Source organism: Oncorhynchus clarkii, chromosome 17 (genome assembly GCF_045791955.1).
Source record: "Oncorhynchus clarkii lewisi isolate Uvic-CL-2024 chromosome 17, UVic_Ocla_1.0, whole genome shotgun sequence".
Taxonomy (NCBI): Eukaryota; Metazoa; Chordata; class Actinopteri; order Salmoniformes; family Salmonidae; genus Oncorhynchus; species Oncorhynchus clarkii.
Window position 1 is genome coordinate 43,402,220 of NC_092163.1, and position 26,336 is coordinate 43,428,555.

At 40.7% G+C, this 26,336-nt stretch overlaps 1 protein-coding gene and 1 long non-coding RNA gene across 3 annotated transcripts in view; one reads left to right on the forward strand and one right to left on the reverse strand.

Moving 5' to 3' along the window:
* The window catches only part of LOC139369759 (uncharacterized), a 29,594-nt gene extending 24,358 nt beyond the window's left edge, over positions 1 to 5,236 (reverse strand). Inside the window, exon 1 of one of the 2 annotated variants that reach the window (XR_011627064.1) lies at positions 5,049 to 5,142. This is a non-coding gene — a long non-coding RNA (uncharacterized lncRNA). Of the gene's footprint in view, positions 1 to 5,048 lie in introns of both variants that reach the window. The other variant, XR_011627063.1, reaches the window with a different exon arrangement.
* Positions 4,767 to 26,336, forward strand: part of LOC139369758 (CFAP20 domain containing) — a 51,596-nt gene continuing 30,026 nt past the window's right edge. The window contains exons 1-9 of the mRNA XM_071109019.1: positions 4,767 to 4,997; positions 5,090 to 5,179; positions 7,482 to 7,575; positions 7,715 to 7,787; positions 15,081 to 15,192; positions 17,501 to 17,654; positions 18,273 to 18,419; positions 23,532 to 23,725; positions 24,570 to 24,696. Of these exons, the coding sequence (XP_070965120.1) occupies positions 4,977 to 4,997; positions 5,090 to 5,179; positions 7,482 to 7,575; positions 7,715 to 7,787; positions 15,081 to 15,192; positions 17,501 to 17,654; positions 18,273 to 18,419; positions 23,532 to 23,725; positions 24,570 to 24,696 (1,012 nt within the window). The 5' untranslated portion in view covers positions 4,767 to 4,976. The remainder of the gene's footprint in view (positions 4,998 to 5,089; positions 5,180 to 7,481; positions 7,576 to 7,714; positions 7,788 to 15,080; positions 15,193 to 17,500; positions 17,655 to 18,272; positions 18,420 to 23,531; positions 23,726 to 24,569; positions 24,697 to 26,336) is intronic.

The following is a 26,336-nucleotide window of genomic DNA, read 5'->3' on the forward strand; positions in this document are numbered from 1 at the left end:
TGTATGTAAACTTCTGACTTCAACTGTATGTTAGGCTTTGGTTGACATTTGAGAAAGCAAGAAATGGTAGTTATGCTGAGCTCATAAAAATGTACCTCTTCAATTTCTCTCCAAATTACTTTAGGACCGTCAACTGTCCGAGCCACCCAAGAGGATCAGTCTGATTCTCTGTGCTCTGAGTCGAAAGACACCAGCTTGAGGTAGGCTATACTTTCAACAACAGTTGAAAAGTACACATCTCCTCTTCATAACACTGCACTAATCCATCAAATGTTCTCACAGGTGGCTTGCGTTGGACTGGAGGAACAGGGGCAGGTAAGTCCAGGCCCCGGACTAGAAGACACTAGTGAGGTTCTCATCACTAGTGTCTAACAGGCACAGGTAAGGCCAGCTGCTCTCTGTGGCCGGATGGAGGACCTTCGGGGGGGTCATTCGTCCGTCACACTCCTGGTTAGACAATTTTACAATTGATCATGCTCAAGTTCTTCTGCAGGTGCAGCATTCAGAAGTAGGAGGCCTACTTGGGAGGCATCGCCATGCTGTCAGCAGTACCAACACTGGCCTAGGAGTTTGTCCAGATAGTCAACCTCAAGGAAAACCACTGGGTCACGGTAAATAACCTTCGCTGCCAGGTAGGTACTGTTAAGGTGTATGACTCCAGTGGTCATGACACCACCCAATCCAGCAGTCCAGCAGCAGAAAGGGGGCACAGATTGTGGGCTGTTTGCTATTGCAAACAGTCTTACTCTCTGCAGAGATGAGGAACCCTCCATGGCACGATACCATCAGAAATCCATTTCCCGGTGTCGATTCCAGTCCCCATCCTGGGTCCAGGCCTCCCAAGGTCAGCGACCACTGCTTCTGTCGGAAATACGTGAGAGAAGGTAAGGAGGTGGCCCGATGCAGGAGATGCGGAAAGCATTTTCATGTGTGTTGCTTGTCTCATGTCGTCAATGTGCGTGAATTTGTCTGTCCATCGTCCGTCATCTGTTTTGTCTGATGTTTTCCCCACACTTGTTTTCTGATTGGCCGGCTCCCCACCTCAAGACGATAGGTATTTTACTACATTGCATCTTGTTGTATATTGTATGTTATTGTAAATAACCTGTTGTAATATTGTTTAAAATGTGTATAAAGATGCGTTTTCTTGCAGACATTGGCTGTGAAGTTGGTAAATTGGTAAGTATATAGCATATGTAATCTGTCTTGTATTCAAAGTAATGTTCACAAGCATGTAAATGTTTGTATATTTTTCCATTTGTTTGCTGGTAAATATTTGAAACTTGCTCAAATTGTCTGTAAATGTATACATTTGCATATTAAATGTATTCATTGCAAGTAACATTTTCAATTGACTGAAATTGACAGTTCAATTGCCCAGTTATTTACTGGTCCTTAACTCCTCCCTAACCATTAATATTTTGTGTCCAATTCCAAATCAAATTTTAGGCCAGGGTTGATATGGCCACATTGGTTTCTAGTTAGTGTTTGCATATCTGGAAGTTCTAGATTTGTGTACGTAATATGGCGGAAGTCTCCCAGAGTCCATTACACAGCAGGGTTGAGTCATCACCATATTGCTACACCTATCCAAGCCCCATCAGGTCAAACACTACAAAGATAGAGTAGGGGGTTAAAGGCCTTAATTAAAATCAAAATAATTATCTCGGCCTTGACGTGGTGAGAGGGCTTCCAACAACCGGGCCCATGTTATTGAAACCATGACTGAAACTGTCTGCCTGTCAAGGACAAGTGACAGGAAGAACTAGCCGCAGCATCTCTTGATTCCGCCTCTTTCCTCTCTCATCCTTTAACTCTTTCTCTCCTCTCCCTCCAGACGAAAATTCTGCATCTAGTGACTTCTGATTGCCCAACAATCTGCCCACTCATCCCATCTCATTACATCATTTTTATTTAACCTATATTTAACTATCATCTAAAGCTACTGTTATTGTCATGTTGTCATTATTTGCGAATACATTTTGCTATGCACGTCCCTACAGACCTATGTACACCAACACTCCAACGCATACAAACACTCACTCCATCATTTGCTCACACACACACAGTAATATGCACATACAGTGCATTCAGAAAGTATTCAGACCCCTTTACTTTCCACAAGTTACAGCCTTATTCTAAAATTACATTTTTAAAAAAAGGACTTCATTAATCTAAACACAATACTCAATAATGGCAAAGTGAAAACAGGTTTTTACTGGATAAAAAAAAAATACTGGATAATCTCTTGAAATAGTTGAACACGTTATTTGTATTAATTTTATTTAAATTAAATAGGCAAGTCAGTTAAGAACAAATTCTTATTTACAATGACAGCCTACACTGGCCAAACCCGGACGACGCTGGGCCAATCGTGCTCCGCCCTATGGGACTCCCAATCACCACCGGTTGTGATCCAGCCTGGATACGAACCAGGGACTGTAGTGACACCTCTAGCACTGAGATGCAGTGCATTAGACCGCTGCACAACTCGGGAGCGCAGCGGTTATTACTCCAACCTGGTGAAAGTGACAAGTTTCATTTTCACCAAAAACAACCTATATCGAAAAACAACCCTTCGATTTAAAGGCCTGCACAAGTGCAGTTCGGCGAGAAACGACCGTTAGACCCGATGATGTGTTTCTGTGCATGAGCTTAGCTAGCCAACATCGCTTACAAGTGTGATCGGGGATTTCTATTGGAGAAACAGTTTCTGCATATCTTAATACTGTACTGTCTTTGATTAAACTATTATTGTTCCTGTGTTATAACACTAAGCAACATTTTATTAGCACGATGTTAAATAATAATCTGGTAATTGCATTTTAATTGCATAACAGTGAGTTGGGTGTTTTTTAAACTACTCTACACTACTTTATTCAACTTGTGTGATAACTCAATTATTAAGTAATTAAAAAGCCATTTCTAAAGTCCTATATAACAACAATGTTGCTATTGTATAAATCATAAAGTTACTACATGAACTTGATGTCAGGTGTTACTGTATTAGCTTACATGTATGTCTCACTCATTAATTATATATTTCTTAGTAATTTTGAAAATGCAAAACTGTTCTACTCTAATTTTGAGATGAGTCAATTTATTGCCTAGCTCTAGCTTAATGCCTGAAAGTGTCATTTATCAATTTTTTTCAGGCCTAAACATGTGTCTTGTTTGCTTTACATTTGTAGCATTTCTTTCAGTTCTTTTGATTGATAAATGTTAAAGGTCGACTCAGTAATATGATAAACAGCATAGTGTGTCAATTTCTGCAACACCTAAGAGCTTTGAAGCGCGAGGCTAAACTTCTCAGCTGTTTTGGTCCCGTGGCTCCCACGCTGTAAGAGCGTGAAGCAAATCTGTGCACATGCACAGTGTGATTGTGTGAGAGTGAAGTCTTGCATCTCACTCATCTCAATATTTGGTGCTGTTCGTAAAATGTTCTCCAATCATTAAGTATTTAATTCTAGGATATATATATATACACACACACACACACACACACACACACACACACAAACTGAACAAAAATATAAACGCAAGATGTAAAGTGTTGGTCTCATGTTTCATGAGATTAAATTAAATATCTCTGAAACATTACATATGCACAAAAAGCATATTCAACAACAAAAATCTCAGAAATGTGTTTACATGCCTGTTAGTTAGGATTTATCCTTTGCCAATATAATCCATCCAATAAGCTGATTAAACAGCATGATCATTACATAAGTGCACCTTATGCTGGAGACAATAAAAGGCCACTCTAAAATGTTCAGTTTTGTCATACAACACAATGCCGCAGATGTCTCAAGTTTTGAGGGAGTGTGCAATTGGCATTCTGACTGCAGAAATGTAATGTTAATTTCTCTACCATAAGCCGCCTCCAATGCCATTTTAGAGAATTTGGCAGTACGTCCAACCGGCCTCACAACCGCAGGCCACGTGTAATCACGCCAGCCCAGGACCTCCACATCTGGCTTCTTCATCGTCTGAGACCAGCCACCGGGACAGCTGATGAAACTGAGGAGTATTTCTGTTTGTAATAATGCCCCTTTCTGGGGAAAAAAATGTATTCTGATTGGCTGGGCCTGGCTCCCAAGTGGGTTGGATGGGCCTGGCTCCCAGGCCCACTGATGGCAGCGCCGCTGCCCAGTCATGTGAAATCCATAGATTAGGGCCTAATGAATTGATTTCAAATGACTGATTTCCTTATATGAACTGTAACTCTGTAAAATGGTTGAAAATATTGCATGTTGAATTTATATTTTTGTTTAGTATTAAGGCCAGGCACCACACCCTCATAGGGTAATTTGGCTGATAAATGCTGATATTTGCATATAGCACAAATCCCTGTTTTTTGGACACTGGATGTCAGCCTAAATATTTTGGTTTCATTTTGTTAAGACATTCCTGAACTGGACCTTCATCCTTCTATCTGTGAAATACTAAAGACATGTACGTAAAATGCATTTTTGGCCGTCTAGAAGCTGTCTTTTGCTGTTTTAAAGTTAATTGCCTGCAATTCTACACATTTTAATTTCTCATATGCAGACTGGGATAGACTGGCTAGATCTGATCTCGATACAGTAGTGCAGCCTCGTGCTACAGTGTAGCATCTTGTCACCATGGAGACACCCCGACTCAAATGACTAGGGAACTTGACTGTGGATTTTAGCTAGCAGACTTTGGCATTTGCCAGTTAGCTAGCAAACATTGAAACTCACGGATGAAGAATTATTTCGAGAATTTGCTCTGTTTTGGAACACTCCTGTGGCCAGCGTGCCGACAATCTTTGATTGTAAAGCCAACACTGGACTGATAGCAAGACACATGCATGCCGAGGTTAAATAAAATGACGTTAGCCAGCTAACGTTACTGTAGCCAGCTATTGGAAGTGGTCACATGCCAGTCCAGAATGTTAACTAGCTAGCTAACATTAGTGGTTGTCAAAGGAAATAATATATCCTACCTGAAAGATGTTTAAGAACGAATATCAGGTAAATCTTAATTTAACAAATCTTCAATGTACAACATAGCCTGACCGTTACCTTTCAAACACTCATGAAAACAAATGGCATTTCCTTCAAAGGGTGGAGCTGCTGTAGAGATCTTCAGTGCACAAGGGAAAGATCCTGTTGCAAAATGGAAACTTTGTGGAGGAAAATCAGCTATAAATAAAGTGAGTTGCATATTGAGCCAGACATATTGCATGATTTTTCCCATTCAATTGTAGGTCGGAAAAAATAGCACCCCCCCCCCCCCGCTATGCTTCTTCCGGGTCTCTGTCTGTCTCCCTGCCTGTCTGCGCCTTAGGTTAACGTTATAAAAGCCAAGCCGATTTAGGCTGTATTGCAAATTAGTGCCTGTCAAATGTGTTCTCCTGAATCAACACTAAGTGTTAATTACTATTACAGGGCACCAGACTAACATTTTACACTTTTATTAAGGTTGGTGGCACCAGCCCATGATTTGGTCAGACCCAAATCCTGATCACACCCAAATCATGAGAAATCATCATTCATAGTGTTTTACTAATATTAAGAAGTATAATAAATAGACTACTGAGGTAGGCCTATTCATGAAATAAGTTGTTTCACCTAACAGGTCCAAGCAGGAATGCATAATTCAAGATGTTTTTATGTGCTAACTAATTCCAATCATTGTCATGAATTTTGGGTTGACAATGAAACTATAGTTGTTATTCTACTGTCAAAATAGGACTCCAGAATTATTATTTTTTGTTCGTTACAGATTAATTACATACATCTTTATGTGCACTAACTAATATCATAGGCGTATTAATTTGCAATTACCCATGGGACATACAGTGCATTCGGAAAGTATTCAGACCCCTTTACTTTTTCCACATTTTGTTACATTACAACCTTATTCTAAAAAGGATTAAATACACACAATACCCCATAATGACAAAGCGAAAACATAAAAAACAGATACCTTATTAAGAATTCAGACCCTTTGCTATGGGACTCGAAAATTGAGCTCAGGTACATCCTGTTTCCATTGATCATCCTTGAGATGTTTCTAAAACTTGATTAGAGTCCACCTGTGGTAAATTCCATTGATTGGACATGATTTGGAAAGGCACCTTCCTATATAAGGTCCCACAGTTGACAGTGCATGTCAGAGCAAAAACCAAGGCATGAGGTCGAAGGAATTGTCCCTAGAGCTCCGATACAGGATTATGTCGAGGCACAGATCTGGGGAAGGGTAAAAAAAATTGTCTGCAGCATTGAAGGTCCCCAAGAACACAGTGGCCTCCATCATTCTTAAATGGGAGAAGTTTGAGTCCACCAAGAGTCTTTCTAGAGCTCGCCGCCTGGCCAATCGGGGGAGATCGTCCTTGGTCAGGGAGGTGACAAAAAAGTTCCTCTGTGGAGATGGGACAACCTTCCAGAATGACAACCATCTCTGCAGCACTCCACCAATCAGGCCTTTATGGTAGAGTAGCCAGATGGAAGCCACTCCTCAGTAAAAGGCACATGGCAGCCATCTTGGAAATTGCCAAAAGGCACCTAAAGACTCTCAGACCATGAGAAACAAGATTCTCTGGGTTGATGAAACCAAGATTGAACTCTTTGGCCTGATTGCCAAGCGTCACTTCTGGAGGGAACCTGGCACCATCCCTACCGTGAAGCATGGTGGAGGCAGCATCATGCTGTGGGGATGTTTTTCAGTGGCAGGGACTGGGAGACTAGTCAGGATTGAGGGAAAGATGAACAGAGCAAATTACAGAGAGATACTTGATGAAAACCTGCTCCAGAGCGCTCAGGACCACAGACTGGGGAAAAGATTCACCTTCCAACAGGAGAACGACCCTAAACACACAGCCGAGACATTGCAGGAGTGTCTTCGGGACAAATCTCTGAATGTCCTTGTGTGGCCCAGCCAATGCCCGGACTTGATCCCGATCTAACCTCTGGAGAGACCTGCAAATATCTGTGCAGCGATGCTCCCCATCCAACCTGACAGAGCTTGAGAGGATCTGCAGAGAAGAATGTGAGAAACTCCCCAAATACAGGTGTGCCAAGCGTGTAGCGTCATACCCAAGAAGACTCGAGGCTGTAATCACTGCCAAAGGTGCTTCAACAAAGTACTGAGTAAAGTGTCTGAATTCTTATGTAAATGTTATATTTCAGCTTTTTATTTTTAATAACTTTGCTAAAATATATAAAACCTATTTTTGCTTTATCATTATGGGATATTGTGTGTAGATTGATGAGGGAAAAAAACAATTTCATCCATTTTAGAATAAGGCTGTAACGTAACAAAATGTGGAAAAAATCAAGGGGTCTGAATACTTTCCGAATGCACAATATAGGCCTATGCCTGCGCAATGGCATGTGCAAAAAATGGTCCAGCCCATCTGGCATTTGCCAGAATTGCCAGATGGCCAATCTGCCGCTGCTGATATGAATAACCTGATCATCATAATCTAGCATTTTTGCATTGCTCTGCTCTAGGAGTTTGACAAAGAGGTCAAGAGCTTTGTGTACAGTCTGGAGGGGAGCAGCCAAGCTATTAAAATGCAGATGCCAAAGGATGGAAAAATGTCTCGTAAGTCTCAACCATATACTGTTTGAATGAGACCTAAGAATATTGTACCCAACTAGGTCTATTGAAAAAACAGGGCACAGAGTCTATTACTAATTTACTGTAGGTTGAATAATGTATGTTTGTTTGATTTTCATTCCAGTTGGACTGGTACAGAGATTCTTGGTCCTCCAGGTGAATGTTTCCCAATGTAAAGACTTCTCTACAGAGCTTGTGTAAGTAGCCTACCAGACCAGTATCCTCTTATTTTCACTTACTTCATGGCCTTGCTTCATACCAGAAAAAAACACTGTAATCACACACCTTTAACACTGAAGCTGTCTGTCAGCCATAATCTAACTGCCCCTGGTCACATTTATTCTCCCTCCTCCCAACATGAGTTGATCATCTATATCCAGCCACTAATTCCTCAGGGAAACAGAGTGACAGTTTTATTGGTTCCAAAAGACATCCATTACCTTTTAATGTAGACATACGCATGCATGCACACAGACTCTCGCTCTCTGTCTGTCTGTCTGTCTGTCTGTCTGTCTGTCTGTCTGTCTGTCTGTCTCTCGCTCTCTCGCTCTCATTATAATGACAGTGAGTTAGTATTGGATAATTCTGTAATCTTTTGTCTACTGAAACTTCATTAAGTTAAGAATAAAAGCCCACAGTGGTGGTGTGTCTGAACTGAAGCAATATGTTTGAAAGAACCTGACCATTTTAATGAAGGGACTGACAAGATGTATCTCTGTGACACATTATACTGTGTCACGCTGGGCAGGCACAGGACCTTTATAGTTTGACCCATTAGGAAACTCTGTTCTGCAGGCAGTAGTATATGTAATTATAGTAGCAGATCATCATGTTGAAGGTCGGGTTAGCTTTACACAAAAGGATTACACATTGTTCACAGAGCAGCAACCATATGCACACACATATAAATGCACGCACATGCACACACACTTTAATTAATTCATTCACACATTCTCACACACACACACACACTTAAATCAGTGTGCTTAGTACACAGTAAAGGAGAGATGGCATACACTCTAAACTCTATGTCTAAGCCTGTCATCCTCAGAAGAATTTCCATAATCAGAATTGCTAAAATCAACACTTCCGATGAGGTGGATATTAAAAAGTTATTATAAACAAAGGTAATCAGGTGTTACATTATCTAGAGTGAGTTCAATTCAAATGTTCTTTTTAATTCAGCAACCTTTTTCTATTTGAGAGAGACAATAACACATTTGTAAAATTGGCTTTTAGCAAGAAGATAATCCATTGTGCTGCAAAACTAATTTCCAGATTAGAAAACAGGCGCTGGCAGTTGATCATATTCAAAGCCCTGGCTTGATTTGTAGTCACAATAATGAAGAGGGTGAAGTAAGTGAAGCAACAGTCTTGGCTGCACACTTTCTTTGCTGGTAACTTGTAGTTCATTTGGTTGAAATGGAAACTTAATCAGTTTGGGACTTTCGGTCTGCCAAATGTGTTCTTCAAACACTTTTGTGAATTGTTCTAAATTGAGTAAATATAGGCCTTATTAATGTATTACCGGTATATATAGGCCCTATTATGGGCCGATAATAGGCCCTATTACATTGGACAGAGCAGACTTGTTGGTCCCGCTGCAGTGAAAACATTGATGTGATGTCGATGAATTTCATGCACCATCTTTCTGTGTAGTGTTTGTTATTCTGAAGCACTAATTAATAAAGATGCAATAATGGAAAAACACAGCGTTTCGATTGTGTCCTGGTCACCGGTACCGTGTAATTATGTAAAACTCCAGGCTGGAGAAAATGCAATCCATTAGAGACATTGGTCATGGTTACTCGCTAGTGTTAATGAAGCTATCGTTCAGATGGAGGAGGGGGCTGTGTGGAAAATTGGCCAGAAGAACTACTTTAGGCTTTCAGTTTGCTTCTTTCCCTCTATTTCATAAATTCCTCCTCTCCTACTTTCTCTCTCTCAAACTCCCTCCCTCCCCTTCCCCCCCTCCCTCCCTGCAGATGATGATACACTACATGACCAAATATATGTGAACATCTCATTCCAAAATCATGGGCATTAATATGGAGTTGGTCACCGCTTTGCTGCTATAACAGCCTCCATTCTTCTGGGAAGGCTTTTAGAACATTGCTGTGGGGACTTGCTTCCATTCAGCCACGAGCATTAGTGAGGTCGGGCACTGATGTTGGGCGATTAGGCCTAGCTTGCAGTCGACGTTCCAATTCATCCCAAAGGTGTTCGATGGGGTTGAGGTCAGGACTCTGTGCAGGCCAGTCAAGTTCTTCCACACCAATCTCGACAAACCATTTATGTATGGACCTCGCTTTGTGCATGGGGCATTGTCCACCAAAAGTACAGTTGGCACAATGCATTGGGGCAGGTAGCGTTCTCCTGGCATCCGCTAAACCGAGATTCATCCGTCGGGACTGTCAGGTGGTGAAGTGTAATTCATCATTCCAGAGAAGACGTTTCCACTGCTCCAGAGTCCAATGGCAACGAGCTTTACACCACTCCAGCTGACGCTTAGCATTGCACATGGTGATCTTAGGCTTGTGTGCGGGTGCTTGGCCATGGAAACCCACTTCATGAAGCTCCCGACGAACAGTTATTGTGCTGACGTTGCTTCCAGAGGCAGTTTGGAACTTGGTAGTGAGTGTTGCAACCGAGGTCAGGCGATTTTTACGCTCTTCAGCACTTAACGGGCCTATTCTGTGAGTTTGTGTGGCCTATCACTTTGCGGCTGAGCCGTTGTTGCTTCTAGGCGTTTCCACTTCACAATAACAGCACTTACAGTTGACCGGGGTAGCTCTAGTAGGGCAGAAATTGAACAAACTGACTTGTTGGCATCCTATGATGGTGCCACGTTGAAAGTCACCGAGCTCTTCAGTAAGGCCATTCTACTGCCAATGTTTGTCCATGGAGATTGCATGGCTGTGTGCTCAAATTTATACACCTGTCAGAAATGGATGTGGCTGAAATAGCCAACTCCGCTAATTTGAAGGGTTGTCCACATACTTTTGTATATATAGTGCAGATGAATAATAGCATAGTACGTTATGATTGCATTCAGAACTGATCACAATAATAGTAATTGGTGCTCACCAGTGTAGTACCCTGACATTGGGTGTGGTGAGGAGATGAGATGTTTAATCATATCTGCTAGGCGGAGTAGAGGTAACAGGTGAACACTGTTCCAAAGTCCATTACAGAGGAAAGACATGCTGGGAGACAGTGGATGTCCCAAATGGCACCCTGTTCCCTATATAGTTCACTACTTTTGACCAGAGTCCTATGGGCCCTAGTCAAAAGTAGTGCACTATGAAGGGAATAGGGTGCCATTTGGGACTCTGAGAGAGGCTGTTAAGCATCAAGGCAGCCATGTTGATAGGCCTTGTCTTAATTTGTGCCTGTGTGAATAGAGGTTAAACACACCATCATAGCTGGAAGTAGAATAAGGTCTTAATGCTGTAATGCTTTCGTAGGCCAGATAGCTTGATCAGTTGTTAACATGGCGTGTGTGTGTGTGTGTGTGTGTGTGTGTGTGTGTGTGTGTGTGTGTGTGTGTGTGTGTGTGTTGAGGACGGAGGAGAACCCAAGAGAACCCAAGAGAACCCAAGCCATGTGCCATATTCTTACGTGTTGTTGCTTAGAATCATTTCACGAGTAGGGTTGCAAAACTACCAGTAATTTACCAAAGTTACCGCAATCTTCAGTAATTTCTTCGGTATTTTCGGCAATTCTATGTTTAAATTTCAATATTTTTGTCCATGAGTTTTTGGTGGATAGACCATAAAGTTCAACAGAAAATAGCCTTATTAATAAGGTTGATGTTCGTGCCCCCTTCGTAAATCTAATTAGCATAATACAAAAATCCCCATATGTCAGTTTAATCTAGAGATATCAGTTGGATGCGTCTCAATCCACCGCATCCGCCTATGTAACACTTCCGAAAATCGGTCTTCTCACAAAATCGTCTGAACGGTTTGGCCTAGAAAATCTTTTATTATGACCCCTCCATGGAGAGATGAGAGTCTCAAGAACACGATGGTGTTCTCCGTGTTGCTCTACGACTCCCACACGTGTCTTGGGACTAGTCTGAAGTTGGTACAGCCGATCTGCCAACTTCTGTCTGTCAGTTTGAACTACACCCTAATGTGACCCCTCTGTGTTAAGGTGAAACTCACGAACACGTACATGCCGGTTGTTTTGCTCTAGGACGTCCACAGGCCTCACAAGTCTCATTTGAATATCCCCAATGTACCAGTTGTCAATGTACCAGTTGAAAAAAATGTGGTTAGACAGTATATATGGAGACTGTTTAGTGACAAAATAAATTAACACGTTTCCTGATCAAAAAAAAAAAATGGACTCATTTTTGATACTTCAAGGGGTCTTAAAATTCTAAATCAAATAGAAAAATGTTCCTAGGTATGACCGTCTTTAAAAAAAATGCATATTGCTTATGTCACGCCCTGATCTGTTTCACCTGTCCTTGTGATTGTCTCCACCCCCTCCAGGTGTCGCTTATTATCACGGGTGTATTTATCCCTGTGTTTCCTGTCTCTCTGTGCCAGTTCGTCTTGTTTGTCAAGTCAACCACCGGTTTTGTGTCTCAGCTCCTGCTTTTCCCAGTCTCTCTTTTCTCGCCCTCCTGGTTTTGACCCTTGACTGTCCTGACTCTGAGCCCACCTGCCTGACCACCCTGACCTCGAGCCTGCCTGTCATCTTGTACCGTTTGGACTCTGACCTGGTTTATGAACTCTCGCCTGTACCCGACCTGCCTTTTGCCTACCCCTTTTGCTATAATATATATCGGAGCTCAACCATCTGCCTTCTGTGTCTGCATTTGGGTCTCGCCTTGTGCCCTTATAGCAGTAGTACCTCCCCAGCTTTGTCATTAAATGTTTTATTTTAAAATCATATTTAATTATTTTATATATTTTACATGTGATAAGGCCACACAGAGGGACAGAAATAAGCACAGATACCTGTGATAATCTGAAGTACCAAAAAAAATGCCATTAGATATCATCTTGTAAAATTCCCCCAACAACTTGAAAGCTACAAAAATTCTAGTAGTTTACTGGTAACATTTGCAACCCTAATCATGAGTAACATGCTTACTTGCACACACATAACTTAAAACAGTTTTTCATCAATCTCTATGCCTCAGATCACACAGTCCTCAATTTATGACAGATCCGAACTTGAGTTGGCTCAAGTTGCCGAAAGCTCTATGTACCCAAAGTAGCAAATGTTTCATTGTTCACATTGTTCAACTGAAGGTTGTGTCAGTTTCGTATCAATGATGCATGTATACTTAATTCAGAAGAACCATATAACCTTGAGACTGAGAGAAATGATTTGTGCTCTGCCTTTGAGCCATTTGGCTTTTAGCCCCCAGTGCTATTATGCTACTAAACTGTAGACAGAATTGCCATGCTATTTATTTTGTACTATGCCCTTTCATCTAAGATGTAACTTACTCTTGCATGTATCCAGAAGGATTTGGTATCACATTTGTTACTTTGACCACCACCAGCCAAGTCAATTTACCAGAAATGGTGGGTCAACAGTGTGTTTGTGTGTGTGATCTCCCCTTGGCTATTAATTTTTTTTTAAATAATTTTTTACACCTATATGATTTTTTTATTAAATCCTATGTATCTGTGTGTGTCTTTGCAGAGAATGCATGCAGCGTACAATGAATGCTGTAAAAGATAGGCCAATATACAAAATGTTATTATAATGACACTTTGTTTGATGTCTTAATAACACACCCTCAGGGGCTTTAAGCTAGCTGTAACATTACATTTTCACCCCTCAACACATCTTCATTCCTCACACAAATTGAATTCTGTTTTAGGGGTGGGGATCGGTAGATAGGTGCTATAATTCAGTGGAGGTGGTGAAAGTGAATTAGCATGTAAATTGATTAATTCCCTCTTCTCTTCTACCCTCCACCTCTAACAATGAAGGGGATGCATCTTATCACGCTGACACAAGGCAATAGATTATGCTCCTGAAAGCTGTGTTAGTGGAAAAATAGGCCAGCTCTCCCTCACTGTTAAAGAGGGAATCCGCATTTGAAACAACAATGGCTTTGGTTAACAGCTGAGGGACGGGCCTGGAGAAATGTTATTTGTTAAAGAGCTATTGATGCAAGGACCATCCAGTTTATAAAAAATGATAGTTGTAAGCATATATTGAGACTACAGTTTTGTGTACATTTACAATGTTTACAAATATTGGAGAAAAACAAGCTTATATTTTAGGTTTTGATGGGGTACGACAGTTGAACTAAGCTCATGAGGCATTTACTAATTCTATTCTTCAAGAATCAATGAGTATATATATATCATCAATTTATATGTCCAAAAATGGATGTAGCAACTGCAGGTTTGTTCCTTTTAAAAGATCAATCTTATTTTTCTTATTAAAACCATAACATTTCATTTCACATTTTAGTCATATAGCAGATGCTCTTTATCCAGAGCAACTTACAGGAGCAATTAGGGTTACAGTGCATTCAGAAAGTATTCAGACCCGTTGACATTTTCCACATTTTGTTACGTTACAGCCTTATTCTAAAATCAATTAAATTCGTTTTTCACCTCAATAATCCACACACAATAATAACAACCCTATAATGACAAAGTGAAAACGGGTTGAATTCTTTTTGTTTTTAGCAAATGTATTAGAAATAAAAAACAGATACCTTATTTACATAAGTATTCAGACCCTTTGCTATGAGACTTGAAATTGAGCTCAGGTGCATCCTGTTTCCATTGATCATCCTTGAGATGTTTAGATTGGAGTACACTTGTGGTAAAATAAATTGATTGGACATGATTTGGAAAGGCACACACTTGTGTACTGTATAAGGTCCCACAGTTGACAGTGTATATCAGAGCAAAAACCAAGCCATTCAGGTTGAAGGAATTGTCTTATAGAACTCCGACACAGGATTGTGTCGAGTGCACCAAAAAAGGATACCAACATTGTTTTTTTGCAGCATTGAAGGTCCCCAAGAACACAGTGACCTCCATCATTCTTAAATGGGAGAAGTTAGGAACCACCAAGATTGTTCCTAGAGCTGGCCGCCCGGCCAAACTGAGCAATCGGGGGAGAAAGGCCTTGGTCAGGGAAGTGACCACAGAGCTCCAGAGGTCCTCTGTGGAGATGGGAGAACAGAGGACAAACCTCTCTGCAGCACTCCACCAATCCTTTATGGTAGAGTGGCCAGACTGAAGCCTGAAGTAAAAGGCACATGACAGCCCGCTTGGACTCTCAGGAACAAGATTCTCTGGTCTGATGAAACCAAGATTGAACTCTTTGGCCTGAATGCCAAAAGTGTTCTTCTCAGGACCAAAAAGGGTTCTCCTATGGGGACAGCCCAAAGAACCCTTTTAGATTCTAGATTTTTTTCTAAGACTTGAAAGCTTTGTTGTAATATATAATTGCTGTTCACTATTAACTCATAAATTCCTTCACTTGTTTTTCAGGATAACTGATTTAGGTCATCTGAAAAGGAGGCTGTACCTATCCACGGTTCATAAAGAGTTCTCTGCTACACCCTTGCATGCAAGGATACCTTTCGGTCTGAAACGCAACGTTGTGAGTATTGCCCTCGCCTACACCACTAACATAAGTACAATATATCGAGGTTGCTTGTGACTTAAGAAAGTTCTGCCAATTTCTACCAGTTCGAAAGATACTATCTCAGCTTACAATTCTAGGGAGAGAGAACATTTTAGTAATGTTATCTGTAATGTTCTCCTGATGTTTGAGTGTCCAGATTTCCGTTAGTTCTAGGAACATTCTTTCGATGTCAGCCTTATGAGAGCCTATTTAGCACGTTTTGGTGTTAGAGTTAGGACAATTGGTACCATGTTCTCAGAATATTCAATATTAGCGTTCAAGACACGTTTCGTGGGACGTTGCAAGAACATTTGCGTGTCCTGTTTTCTGAGGGTTCTGAGAATATTCTATCAACGTCACACCAAACAAACACAGAGCATGGTTGCCATGTTCTTAGAATATAAGATATTTATGTTTTAGACACATTTCATGGGAGGTTGCAAGAACATTTGTGTTTTCAGTTTTCTGAGGGTTAGGAGAATCATCAACATCACACCAAACATACACAGAACATGGTGCCATGTTCTCCAAATATAAGATAACATTGCAAGAGCATTCCTGTGTTCAAAGACATTTAAAACATTTTGTTATGGTCCCCTGGAGGTTTTTGTTTAGTACCCGGGTTGTTCCGGGTGACTTCCCCAAATAAGTTTTTCAGGATGTCGCCTGATGGTCCCAAAGAAACGTTCTCCACCCCCCCAAAAAAAAAATTCTGAAGGACCCCCAGTTGAAAAAATTAATGGGAGTATATATTTTACCAGGTATATATTGTACCAGTCAAAGGTTTGGACACATTCCAGGGTTTTTCTTTATTTTTACTATTTTCTACATTCTAGAACATTAGTGAAGACATCAAAACTATGAAGTAACACATGGAATCACGTAGTAACCAAAAAAGTGTTAAACAATCTAAATATATTTTATATTCTTCAAAGTAGCCACCCTTTGCCTCCATGACACTCTTGGCATTCTCTCAACCAGCTTCACCTTGAATGCTTTTTCAACAGTCTTGAAGGAGTTCCCACATACTGTATGCTGACCACTTCATATGCTGAGCACTTGTTGGCTGCTTTTCATTCACTCTGCGGTACAACTCATCCTAAACCATCTCAATTGGGTTTAGTGATTGTGGAGGCCAGGTCATCTGATGCAGCACTCCATCACTTTCCTTCTTGGTCAAATAGCCCTTACACAGCCTGGAGGTGTGTTGGGTCATTGTCCTGTTGTAAAACAAATGATAGTCCCACTAAGTGCAGACCAGATGTAATGGCGTATCACTGCAGAATGCTGTGGTAGCCATGATGGTTAAGTGTGCTTTGAATTCTAAATAAATCACTGACAGTGTCACCAGCAAAGCACCCCACACCATCACACCTCCTCCATGCTTCACGGTGGGAACCACACATGCAGAAATCATCCGTTCACCTACTCTGCATCTCACAAAGATACAGCGGTTGGAACCAAAAATCTCAAATTTTGACTCATCAGACCAAAGGATAGATTTGGTGTCCTTTAGTAGTGGTTTCTTTGCAGCAATTCAACCACGAAGGACTGATTCACACAGTCTCCTCTTGATGTTGAGATGTGTCTGTTACTTGAACTCTGTGAAGCATTTATTTGGGCTACAATTTCTGAGGCTGGAAACTCTAATGAACGTATCCTCTGCAGCAGAGGTAACATCATAGCGCTTGGTTTTTGCGACTGCACTTGAAGAAACATTCAAAGTTCTTGAATATTTCCGGACTGAATGACCTACATGTCTTAAAGTAATGTCGTTTCTCAGAATCTTTCCTATATCTCTAAGGATAGACACTTCAAAACAAACTTCCTTTAGATTTTTAGGGGGGGACTGTCTGTTGTTTCTTATTGTATCTGTCTCTTTCTTATTCAATGCGTTTGTATGGGCTAATAGCAGTAAGGCCAAATAAATATTTTTTTCAAATTCATTTTTGAAACTTCAAGGGGTCTTAAAAATCCAAAATCAAATAGAATAATAATCTTTGGTATGACCTTTTTATTCCATATAGTTTAGTAGAACAATCACAGTAAGGTACTTAATTGTTACCCACAAATTATTTGATATTGAGATGAAAACGTCTGCATTGGACCTGTAAAGGAATGTTCTCTAAAGTTATGGGAGCATTTGTTGTTAGCTGGGATATTGCTTCAACAAACTTAAAAAATAAAAAAACAGGGACAAGGAGGAGAGCTGTCACCTGTTTAAATTGCTTTAGATAGTCTGAACAAAACAATTTCCTTCTCTTCCCTCTTTTCTCATCTCTAGTGGTGCAACATGTGCATCGACCTTGTGTCATTCACCAGTGAGCTGTTTAAAGGTGCAGGGTTCTTATCCCTGGATGGAATCACTGTCTCTGCCAGCTGTAAGTTACGGAGAATCTTCACCATGAAGACTGAGCCTGCAGGGGCTTCTGATGGAGGTAAGACATTCAGTCAGTCACACCAAAACACTCTAAACGCTCCATCATGGCCAGACATGTCTTCTTCATTTTTGTCCATTCCATGGATATTAAACTGAACATTTTTATTCTCATGAACATTAAGCATTAGGTTGCTTAAACAGTCATGGTAAGCTGATCATGTGAATAGCCTCTTCCTACATGGTGAATCAATGATACACTCCAGGGTGAGTCCAACCTCACGCCTCCATCCCTCACAGAGCATCACGACAGTGATGTTTGATATGGCACAGCAACACCTTGAGCTGCAGATTACGTGTGTGTGTGTGTGTGTGTGTGTGTGTGTGTGTGTGTGTGTGTGTGTGTGTGTGTGTGTGCCTGTGTGTGTGTGTGCCTGTGTGTGTGTGTGTGTGTGTGTGTGTGTGCCTGTGTGTGTGTACACCCAGTACACCGCCTGCCAGTTCATCTGGAAAATGGATAGGCCTGGATTGTTTAATTTTCTTTAATGAATTATAATGCAAAATGGTTATTTTCTCTTCCTCAAGAAAGCCAATACCTCCATGATTATGTTTTCAGTTAGATGGTTTATTCATTCTCTTGTTTCATGCGTAGTTTTTTGTTTTTGTTTCCCCTCTGTAGACCTATATATTGGTGTAAATGGTCCCATGGGCTCGATCCCTCGGAGCTGCCAGTTTCCCCCTGACGTCCACCAGGTGATCCAGGTAAAGAACATGGAGAGGCTGAGACTGGCAGACCTGAAGACTTGCCCTCACAACTCTGAGTCTGGTGGGTGAGACAACACATCAATGAAGTAAATAGATAAAGAACCTACATCCCTTCTGTGAGGTGTTGGATACAAGTAAAAAAGAAAGTTGCACACTCAAAATCATGTGGGGGTGTGACTTTCGTCATTTGAGAGAACAAATGCTGCGCTCTGTGTTTATTTCTAATCCCCCTCTTTGGTTGGAACAAGCACGTTATGGTTGGGATAGAGCTTGAGATCTTGTTCATCTTGAGTTCTTGAGTGTCAATAGCTAACCAAGTGATTGTCCAATAATAGTAACAATAACCCAGTAATACAAAACAATCAAATCAAGTCGAGTATTTATTTTCATCAAACAGTTCAAGGCTACGTCCATTTTGTTCCGTCTTTGACCAAGAAACAAATAATAATTCAGTTCAATTAATTTCCATATAAGCCAGACTTTTCCATTTGTTTCAAACAGACACCAGTAATTCTCTGAAATTGGTTTGCCCTTTCTGGCTCCTTCTGTTTTTGTTTCCCTGATTGGATATGCTTCATGACTGGCTAAACTCAGCCTCAGACCCCCACATCTAACCAAAGTAAACATAGTCCCATAGTTGCAAACACTTTTCCATTTATTGAAAGCAGCATATTGCAAATCTTTATCTTTGAAATGTAAAATGTGTTTTGTTTTTCAATATGTCCATAACATGTTTAAACACAAATAAGCAGTCGAATATAGATTGTGCTTTTCCAGACACTTTTGTTGCATGTAATCATGTGCAGATAGTTTGCTTGTCTCTCATGGCTTACATAATAATCTGTCAGTTCAGTAATCTCCTGTTGATTCCTGAGCTGCTATCACAGATGGTATGTAAAGTCTAATAGAGTTTCTGAGGGATTAAATACATAAAGACAGGGCCTTAAAGGCATACCCAGGAAGACAGCATCATCAGAGTACAGCAATGCCCATTGGGATTTTGTGGCTTTACATAACCATCCCTATAACTTTGAAAGGCGGTCAAAGTTCCATTGTTGTTGTTTTGTGTACATTTTTGTTGTTGTTTTATGGTTGAAAGCAATGAAAATCCAGAACAGGCAGTAAGTAGTACTTTGAAGGACTTGCATTTATTCTCACCTAAAAGCTTCCACTCTGCTGCAGGCAGTGTGATTGTTGCACTCTAAAACCCAGGTGGCCTTTGGAATTTGGCTCGCACATCACCCCGCACCTGTACACCCAGAGAGAGAGAGAACAGCAATTATATGTGTTTATGAGGGAGAAAGACATGCGCCAGTGATTCAGGAGCCCCACTCTGCTCCCCTACAGACAGACAGTACCTCTGTGGCCTTTTTATCAGCGCATATTTATTTGTTCTGACAGCTGTCTCCAGCATGTTGAGTCACTTGGCCGTGCCATTAGAAATGAACAGTAATCACATGCACACACACACTTGGACGCATGCATGCATACACACACACACACACACCCACACCCACACCCACACACACACACACACACATACATACACACACACACACACACACACACCCACACACACACACACACACACACACACACACACACACACACACACACACACACACACACACACACACACACACACACACACACACACACCAAGAGAGAGAGACACACATACAATGCACACACTCGTGCACGCACACACCGTTCGTTTTCTTGTAAATTAGTTCTCATAATTGGTTGGTCTAGTTATTAGCATAACATGCCTAATAATGATTAAAAGGGATTGCTATTAAAGTAGACATCCAATCTAATTGTGTAAAAAAGACTGTTGCTAATTACTGTTTCTTGAGTTTAGTACATTCGTCAGCCAAACAGCAAATTAAAAGATGAAACATTTATAGAGATTTTTTGTTGTTGTTGAGAGAGAACAGTTGAACCAATTGCATGCTTGGTTTTGTCTTTTCAACAATGGTGTGACCTTGTCTTTAGGTTCATCCAATTATCACTAGGCACTTTGCTATGGAAAAGTGTAGGCGGGTTGTTCCCTTTTGGGCAGTGTGGTGAAAACCTTTATATCCCCTCATTTTAACATTCTGTCATGACGAGCTTTTATGTTCAACTTTTACAACAAAAAAAAACAATCTCAAGAGGTTATTATTATTATTATTTATTTGTTATATGGTAAGTGCCTATTAAGTGCCAAAGAACGTAACGGTGTTGAACGTTACAGAGTTGACGATTTAATCTTAAATCAGCCATAAATCCCCTTGTGACAGGGGGAATGGAAGCTTGTTGTATGCAGCAATTAGGGGCAATTGAATGCAAGCTTCACAAAGAAATAAAATATTGTGAAAAAATGATTGCCTGTCTATTTATGGGAAACAGGGTTGGCGTGTAATGCTCGACCCACTCAGTTTTCCACCACAAAATCAGAAAATTGCAAAAAAAAAGTAGAACCAGCTCACCCGCTTTCACTATTAGATTTGACATTTTTTGGCATTCCAGTCATTTAGCAGACCCTTTTATCCAGATCGACCTACAGTAGTGAGTGCATACATTTTCATACTGGTTCCCTGTGAGAATCTAACCCTCAACGCTGGTGTTGCAAGTGCCAGGCTCTACCAAGTGAGTGAGGACTGATGTTTTATAGTTTCTTTTGAAAAATCATTAAATCATTAAATAGGAATAGTTTCATCATTAATAAATTTAGTTTTTTTTTTTACATTAAAATAAATCAATAATCAACTTAAATAAATAATAATCTTCAGAAACTTCTGTACAAACTAACAAGGGGTATACAAAAATCTGATTTATTGAATTTTCCATATGGTCTATATTAAAGAGCACTTCATTTAATATAACAGGCTATTAAAATCCAATATTGGTGCATCATTTTTACTTAAAATATCAAAAGGACGCAAAAGGGACTCATGTTGTGGAACGACCCAGGCCTGTAAGTTGTGGTGTTTCAAACCAATCAGACTCAAGCTTCTGCATTTATATAAAGGAAGCTAGGGTGCTTATTTCCCACTCCCAAAATATTTCTCTGATTAGTTATAGCACCGTTTATATAACATAGCTACAGTTGAAGTCAGAAGTTTGCCTGCACCTTAGCCAAATACATTTAAACTCACAATTCCTAGTAATAATTCCCTGTCTTAGGCCTGTTAGGATCACCACTTTATTTTAAGAATGTGAGATGTCAGAATAATAGTAGAGAGAATGATTTATTTCAGCTTTTATTTCTTTCATCACATTCCCAGTGAGTCAGAAGTTTACATACACTCAATTAGTATTTAGTAGCTTTGACTTTAACTGGTTTAACTTGGGTTCAACGTTTCGGGTAGCCTTCCCCAAGCTTCCAACAATAAGTTGGGTGAATTTTGGCCCATTCCTCCTGACAGAGCTGGTGTAACTGAGTCATGTTTGTAGGCCTCCTTGCTCGCACACGCTTTTTCAGTTCTGCCCACAAATTTTCTACGGGATTGAGGTCAGGGCTTTGTGATGGCCACTCCAATACCTTGACCTTGTTGTCCTTAAGCCATTTTGCCACAACTTTGGAAGTATGCTTGGGGTCATTGTCCATTTGGAAGACCCATTTGCAACCAAGCTTTAACTTCCTGACAGATGTCTTGAGATGTTGCTTCAATATATCCACATAATTTTCCTGCCTCATGATGCCATCTATTTTGTGAAGTGCACCAGTCCCTCCTGCAGCAATGCACCCCCACAACATGATGCTGCCACCCCGTGCTTCACGGTTGGGATGGTGTTTTTCGGCTTGCAAGCCTCCCCCTTTTTCCTCCAAACATAACGATGGTCATTATGGCCAAACAGTTCTATTTTTGTTTCATTAGACCAGAAGACATTTCTCCAAAAAGTATGATCTTTGTTCCCATGTGCAGTTGCAAACCGTAGTCTGGCTTTTTTTGTAGCGGTTTTGGAACAGTGGCTCCTTCTTTGCTGAGTGGCCTTTCAGGTTATGTATAGGACTTGTTTTACTGTGGATATAGATAATTGTGTACCTGTTTCCTCCAGCATCTTCACAAGGTCCTTTGCTGTTGTTCTGGGATTGATTAGCACTTTTCGCACCAAAGTATGTTAATCTCTAGGAGATAGAACGCTTCTCCTTCCTGAGCGGTATGACAGCTGTGTGGTCCCATGGTGTTTATACTTGCATACTATTGTTTGATGAAAGTGGTACCTTCAGGCGTTTGGAAATTGCTCCCCAGGATGAACCAGACTTGTGGAGGTCTACAATTTTTTTTCTGAGGTCTTGGCTGATTTCTTTTCCCATGGTGTCAAGCAAAGAAGCACTGAGTTTGAAGGTAGGCCTTGAAATACATCCACAGGTACGCCTCAAATTGACTCAAATTATGTAAATTAGCCTATCACAAGCTTCTAAAGCCATGACATCATTTTCGGGAATTTTCAAGCTGTTTAAAGGCACAGTCAACTAAGTGCATGTAAACTTCTGACCCACTGGAATTGTGATACAGTGAATTATAAGTTAAATAATCTGTCTATAAACAGTTGTTGGTAAAAATGATTGTGTCATGCACAAAGTAGATGTCCTAACCGACTTGCCAAAACTACAGTTTTTTTTAACAAGAAATTTGTGGAGTGGTTGAAAATGTGTTTTAATGACTCCAACCTAAGTCTATGTAAACTTCTGACTTCAACTCTGTCCGTTTTTTTATCAATCTTGGTTGAGAGGGGTGTCATTTATGTTAGTAAATGAATTATGTGCAGAGGGGTGCTAGTATGCCACTGTAATATCAAGCTCAAATCCATATGTTAAATCAGCTGGAATCTATTTGCAATGTCAGGATATCACTGCCGTTTTACATAGGCAGCGTTTGTCTCTTGCTGTGTTATTCTTAGCCTCGAGTAATATTAATGAAACACAAATAAGTGCAAAGTGGTGACAGTGCGAGTAACAGTTTAATAGTAATAGGCTGATATGCTACATTAAGCCTATGTGTAATGTGTTTGAGCTGGTTACTTGAAAATTACACTAAACAGCCAGACATCGCTGTTGATCACTATCACAGTCACGATCACTATCTATTTCCCCAGTATTACATTGAAAGAGATGATCCTATGCGTTGTAAACATTGATAACAAATGAGTATCCAAATGATCCGTTTATTTTTGTACCTTCCAGATCAGTCAGGCAGTGGCAGGGTAGCCAGTGCTGCTCGAGGCCCCAAGATCCAGCCGGACGCCTCCCACATCGCATTTGGGTCGAGGGTTTTAGGACCCCCTCCACTGACCGGAAGGAAGAATAGTGGACTCTCAGAGGGACAGGGACAGGACGGGAGGACACAGGACGGGAGGACACACCGGATCATGAATATGGTAATACTCCCCTGAGAAGGGAGCTTGCTGTCCAAACATGGGTTGATTTCATATATAGATATATTGCATGGGAGCGTTAGAGTCTCTCTTTTGAATACCCACATGAACACATTTATCATACGATGTGACTATTGCATTTACCAATAGTGTGAAAATAAGTTTTGGGAGGAGCTGTTGTTATTTTATTGTACCGCTGGCCCACTCTCCAAACATAGATATCACATCCACAAAGAGACCTTTGTGAATAGCATTTGAGGAATTCCTGCTTTTGTTTTCTCTTTTTCTCCAATAGTGTGATGATGATAAGAATCAACGGATGTTGTCTTGAGGCACCGGAAGTTATTTGGGTCTTTGACGCATTCTGAACTATTTCTGTATTATTATCCGCCTGTCATATCTCCCATCATTGGAAAGCCAGTGTCTTCTAGGACTCCCGAGAGAGATCCGCTCTGTGATCCTCTTTTGTTGATTTTTGCCTTTCTGTTTCTGCCTTTAGTGCTCTGATATGATTTATGTTTTATAATATGTTTTTATACCTCTCTCTCTCTCTCTCTCTCTAAATTCAATTCAAATGGCTTCATTGGCATGGGAAGCATATGTTTACATTGTAAATAGTAAGCATTACACTCACAAAAGTTTAAAAGGAATAGAGACATTTATGGCTATGTACAGTGTTGTAACGACGTGCAAATAGTTAAAGTACAAACGGGAAAATAAATACACAAAATGTTGCCCTTTTCTTGGGGCAACAGGTTGCCAATCTTGTTCTCTCTCTCGCTCTCTCTCTCTCTGTCTCTGCCTATCTCGCTTGCTCCCTCTCTCTCCTTCTTTCTCTCTGTCACAGGGGTCTGTATCTGGTGCAAGAACAAATAGAACAGCTGCTTCAGAGAGACATCAGGATCATGGAGACTGGAGCGAGAAACAACCTGGTCCCAGTAGCCAGAAGAATGACTCCGTTTATGAGCTGGCAGGTAAGGACTACACTGTCGTCTGTTCCACACAACGTCAAGTAAAAATGCCATAGACATTTACATTCAACTGAAATGCTCAAATCAACCTACAACATTGTTTTACGCGTCGATGTTAGGTAACCTTGTTGAACGGGATGTTAGGACAATACTTTTAGAACATAATATTTTAAATTATTGAAGCTTAGAGAGATGTGGCCGCAGCCATATTGAAACAGCGTAACAGGAATGGTAGAGCGTCCGCGCGCCTACTTTACTCATGGCCTTTGGTATCCGTTCAGCGAGCAAGGTCTAGCTGTGTTAAACATTACAGTAGTTTTGACATGTGCATCTGATCATACTGTGTTTGCCAGCAAGCTAGCTAACAGCAAACAAGGTTAGTAAGCTAGCCAACTGCATGGTAATGAAGTCACTTTTGCAGATCGTGTACACTATGCATGAAACGGTATTCAGTATGGTTTGCAGTGAGGGACTTCACTGCAAACCCAGTAGAGGCTAGCAACCTAGCTGGGCCAGAAACAGCTGGCTAGAAAAAGGAGTATTGAAGCTAGCTAGGTGTCTGATTTAGCAACCGACATGTTGGGTTGTTAACAGTGTCAACTCGTATTAAATCAATTGCAGCTAGTTGTCAGATTTATGAGACAAAATTATGTTACCAATGTCCATAGTGAAATCCATAATCCATAGTAAAATCCTGCTCTGTAGCAAGCTGTTCCGATAACGACACTAGCATGCAAAATATCCATCAAGGATAGCTGAGCATGCCGTGGTTTTGGACTAGCTGGCTATGATAGCCCACAATGCACAGTATAATTTTTTGGTCAATTTATCATGCCATATCACCTAGTTTAGCGATCATCAACTAGATTCAGCCACGGGCCGATTTTTTTCTTAAGCAGATGGTCAGGGGGCCGGAACATAATTACAAATCATTTGTAAACTGCAGATTGACCGCAAGAAGCACAAACGGATATAATATTTAACTAAAACAGAATAATTTCAAACATTGCTTACATTTGTATACGATCGCATACTGTATATCTCTTTATTATGTGTGGGAAATCATTGGAACAGATTTCCAAAATTAAAATCACTCTAAGCTGATTTGCAAGTGTTTTTATGGTGTTTTATGTCCAACAAGAAAATATATATATTTTTCAATAAAAAATGTTTTCTTACATTTTTGCTCAGAAAACTAAAATAAATAAAATCACCCGCGGGCCAAATTCGTCCAGTGGGCCGCTAGTTGGGGAACCCTGACCTAGCTAGTCTATAACAGGAGAGCCTTCTAAAAAGCACTTATTCTTTTGTCAAAATGAAAACATTGGCAATGAGGCTACTAACATGCTGTTACGACTTCTAGGAGTAGTGGGTGCCGAGTCAGGGGCAGAGAGCAGAGGGTAAAGGACAACTGTATTTATTCCGGAGAAAAGTAGGTCACGCCAAAACACCAGGCGCATACAATGACCGGCCCAAAAACAGGACACAAACAGTCCGGAGAAATACAAAAATATCACATCCACAAAACGAACAGAGAAACAAGCCCGCACAAAAGGCGGCGGGCCTACTGGGTTTAAATAGCCCACAATCACAACCTAAACACAAAACAGGTACAACTGATCAGACACAACTAAATGAAACAG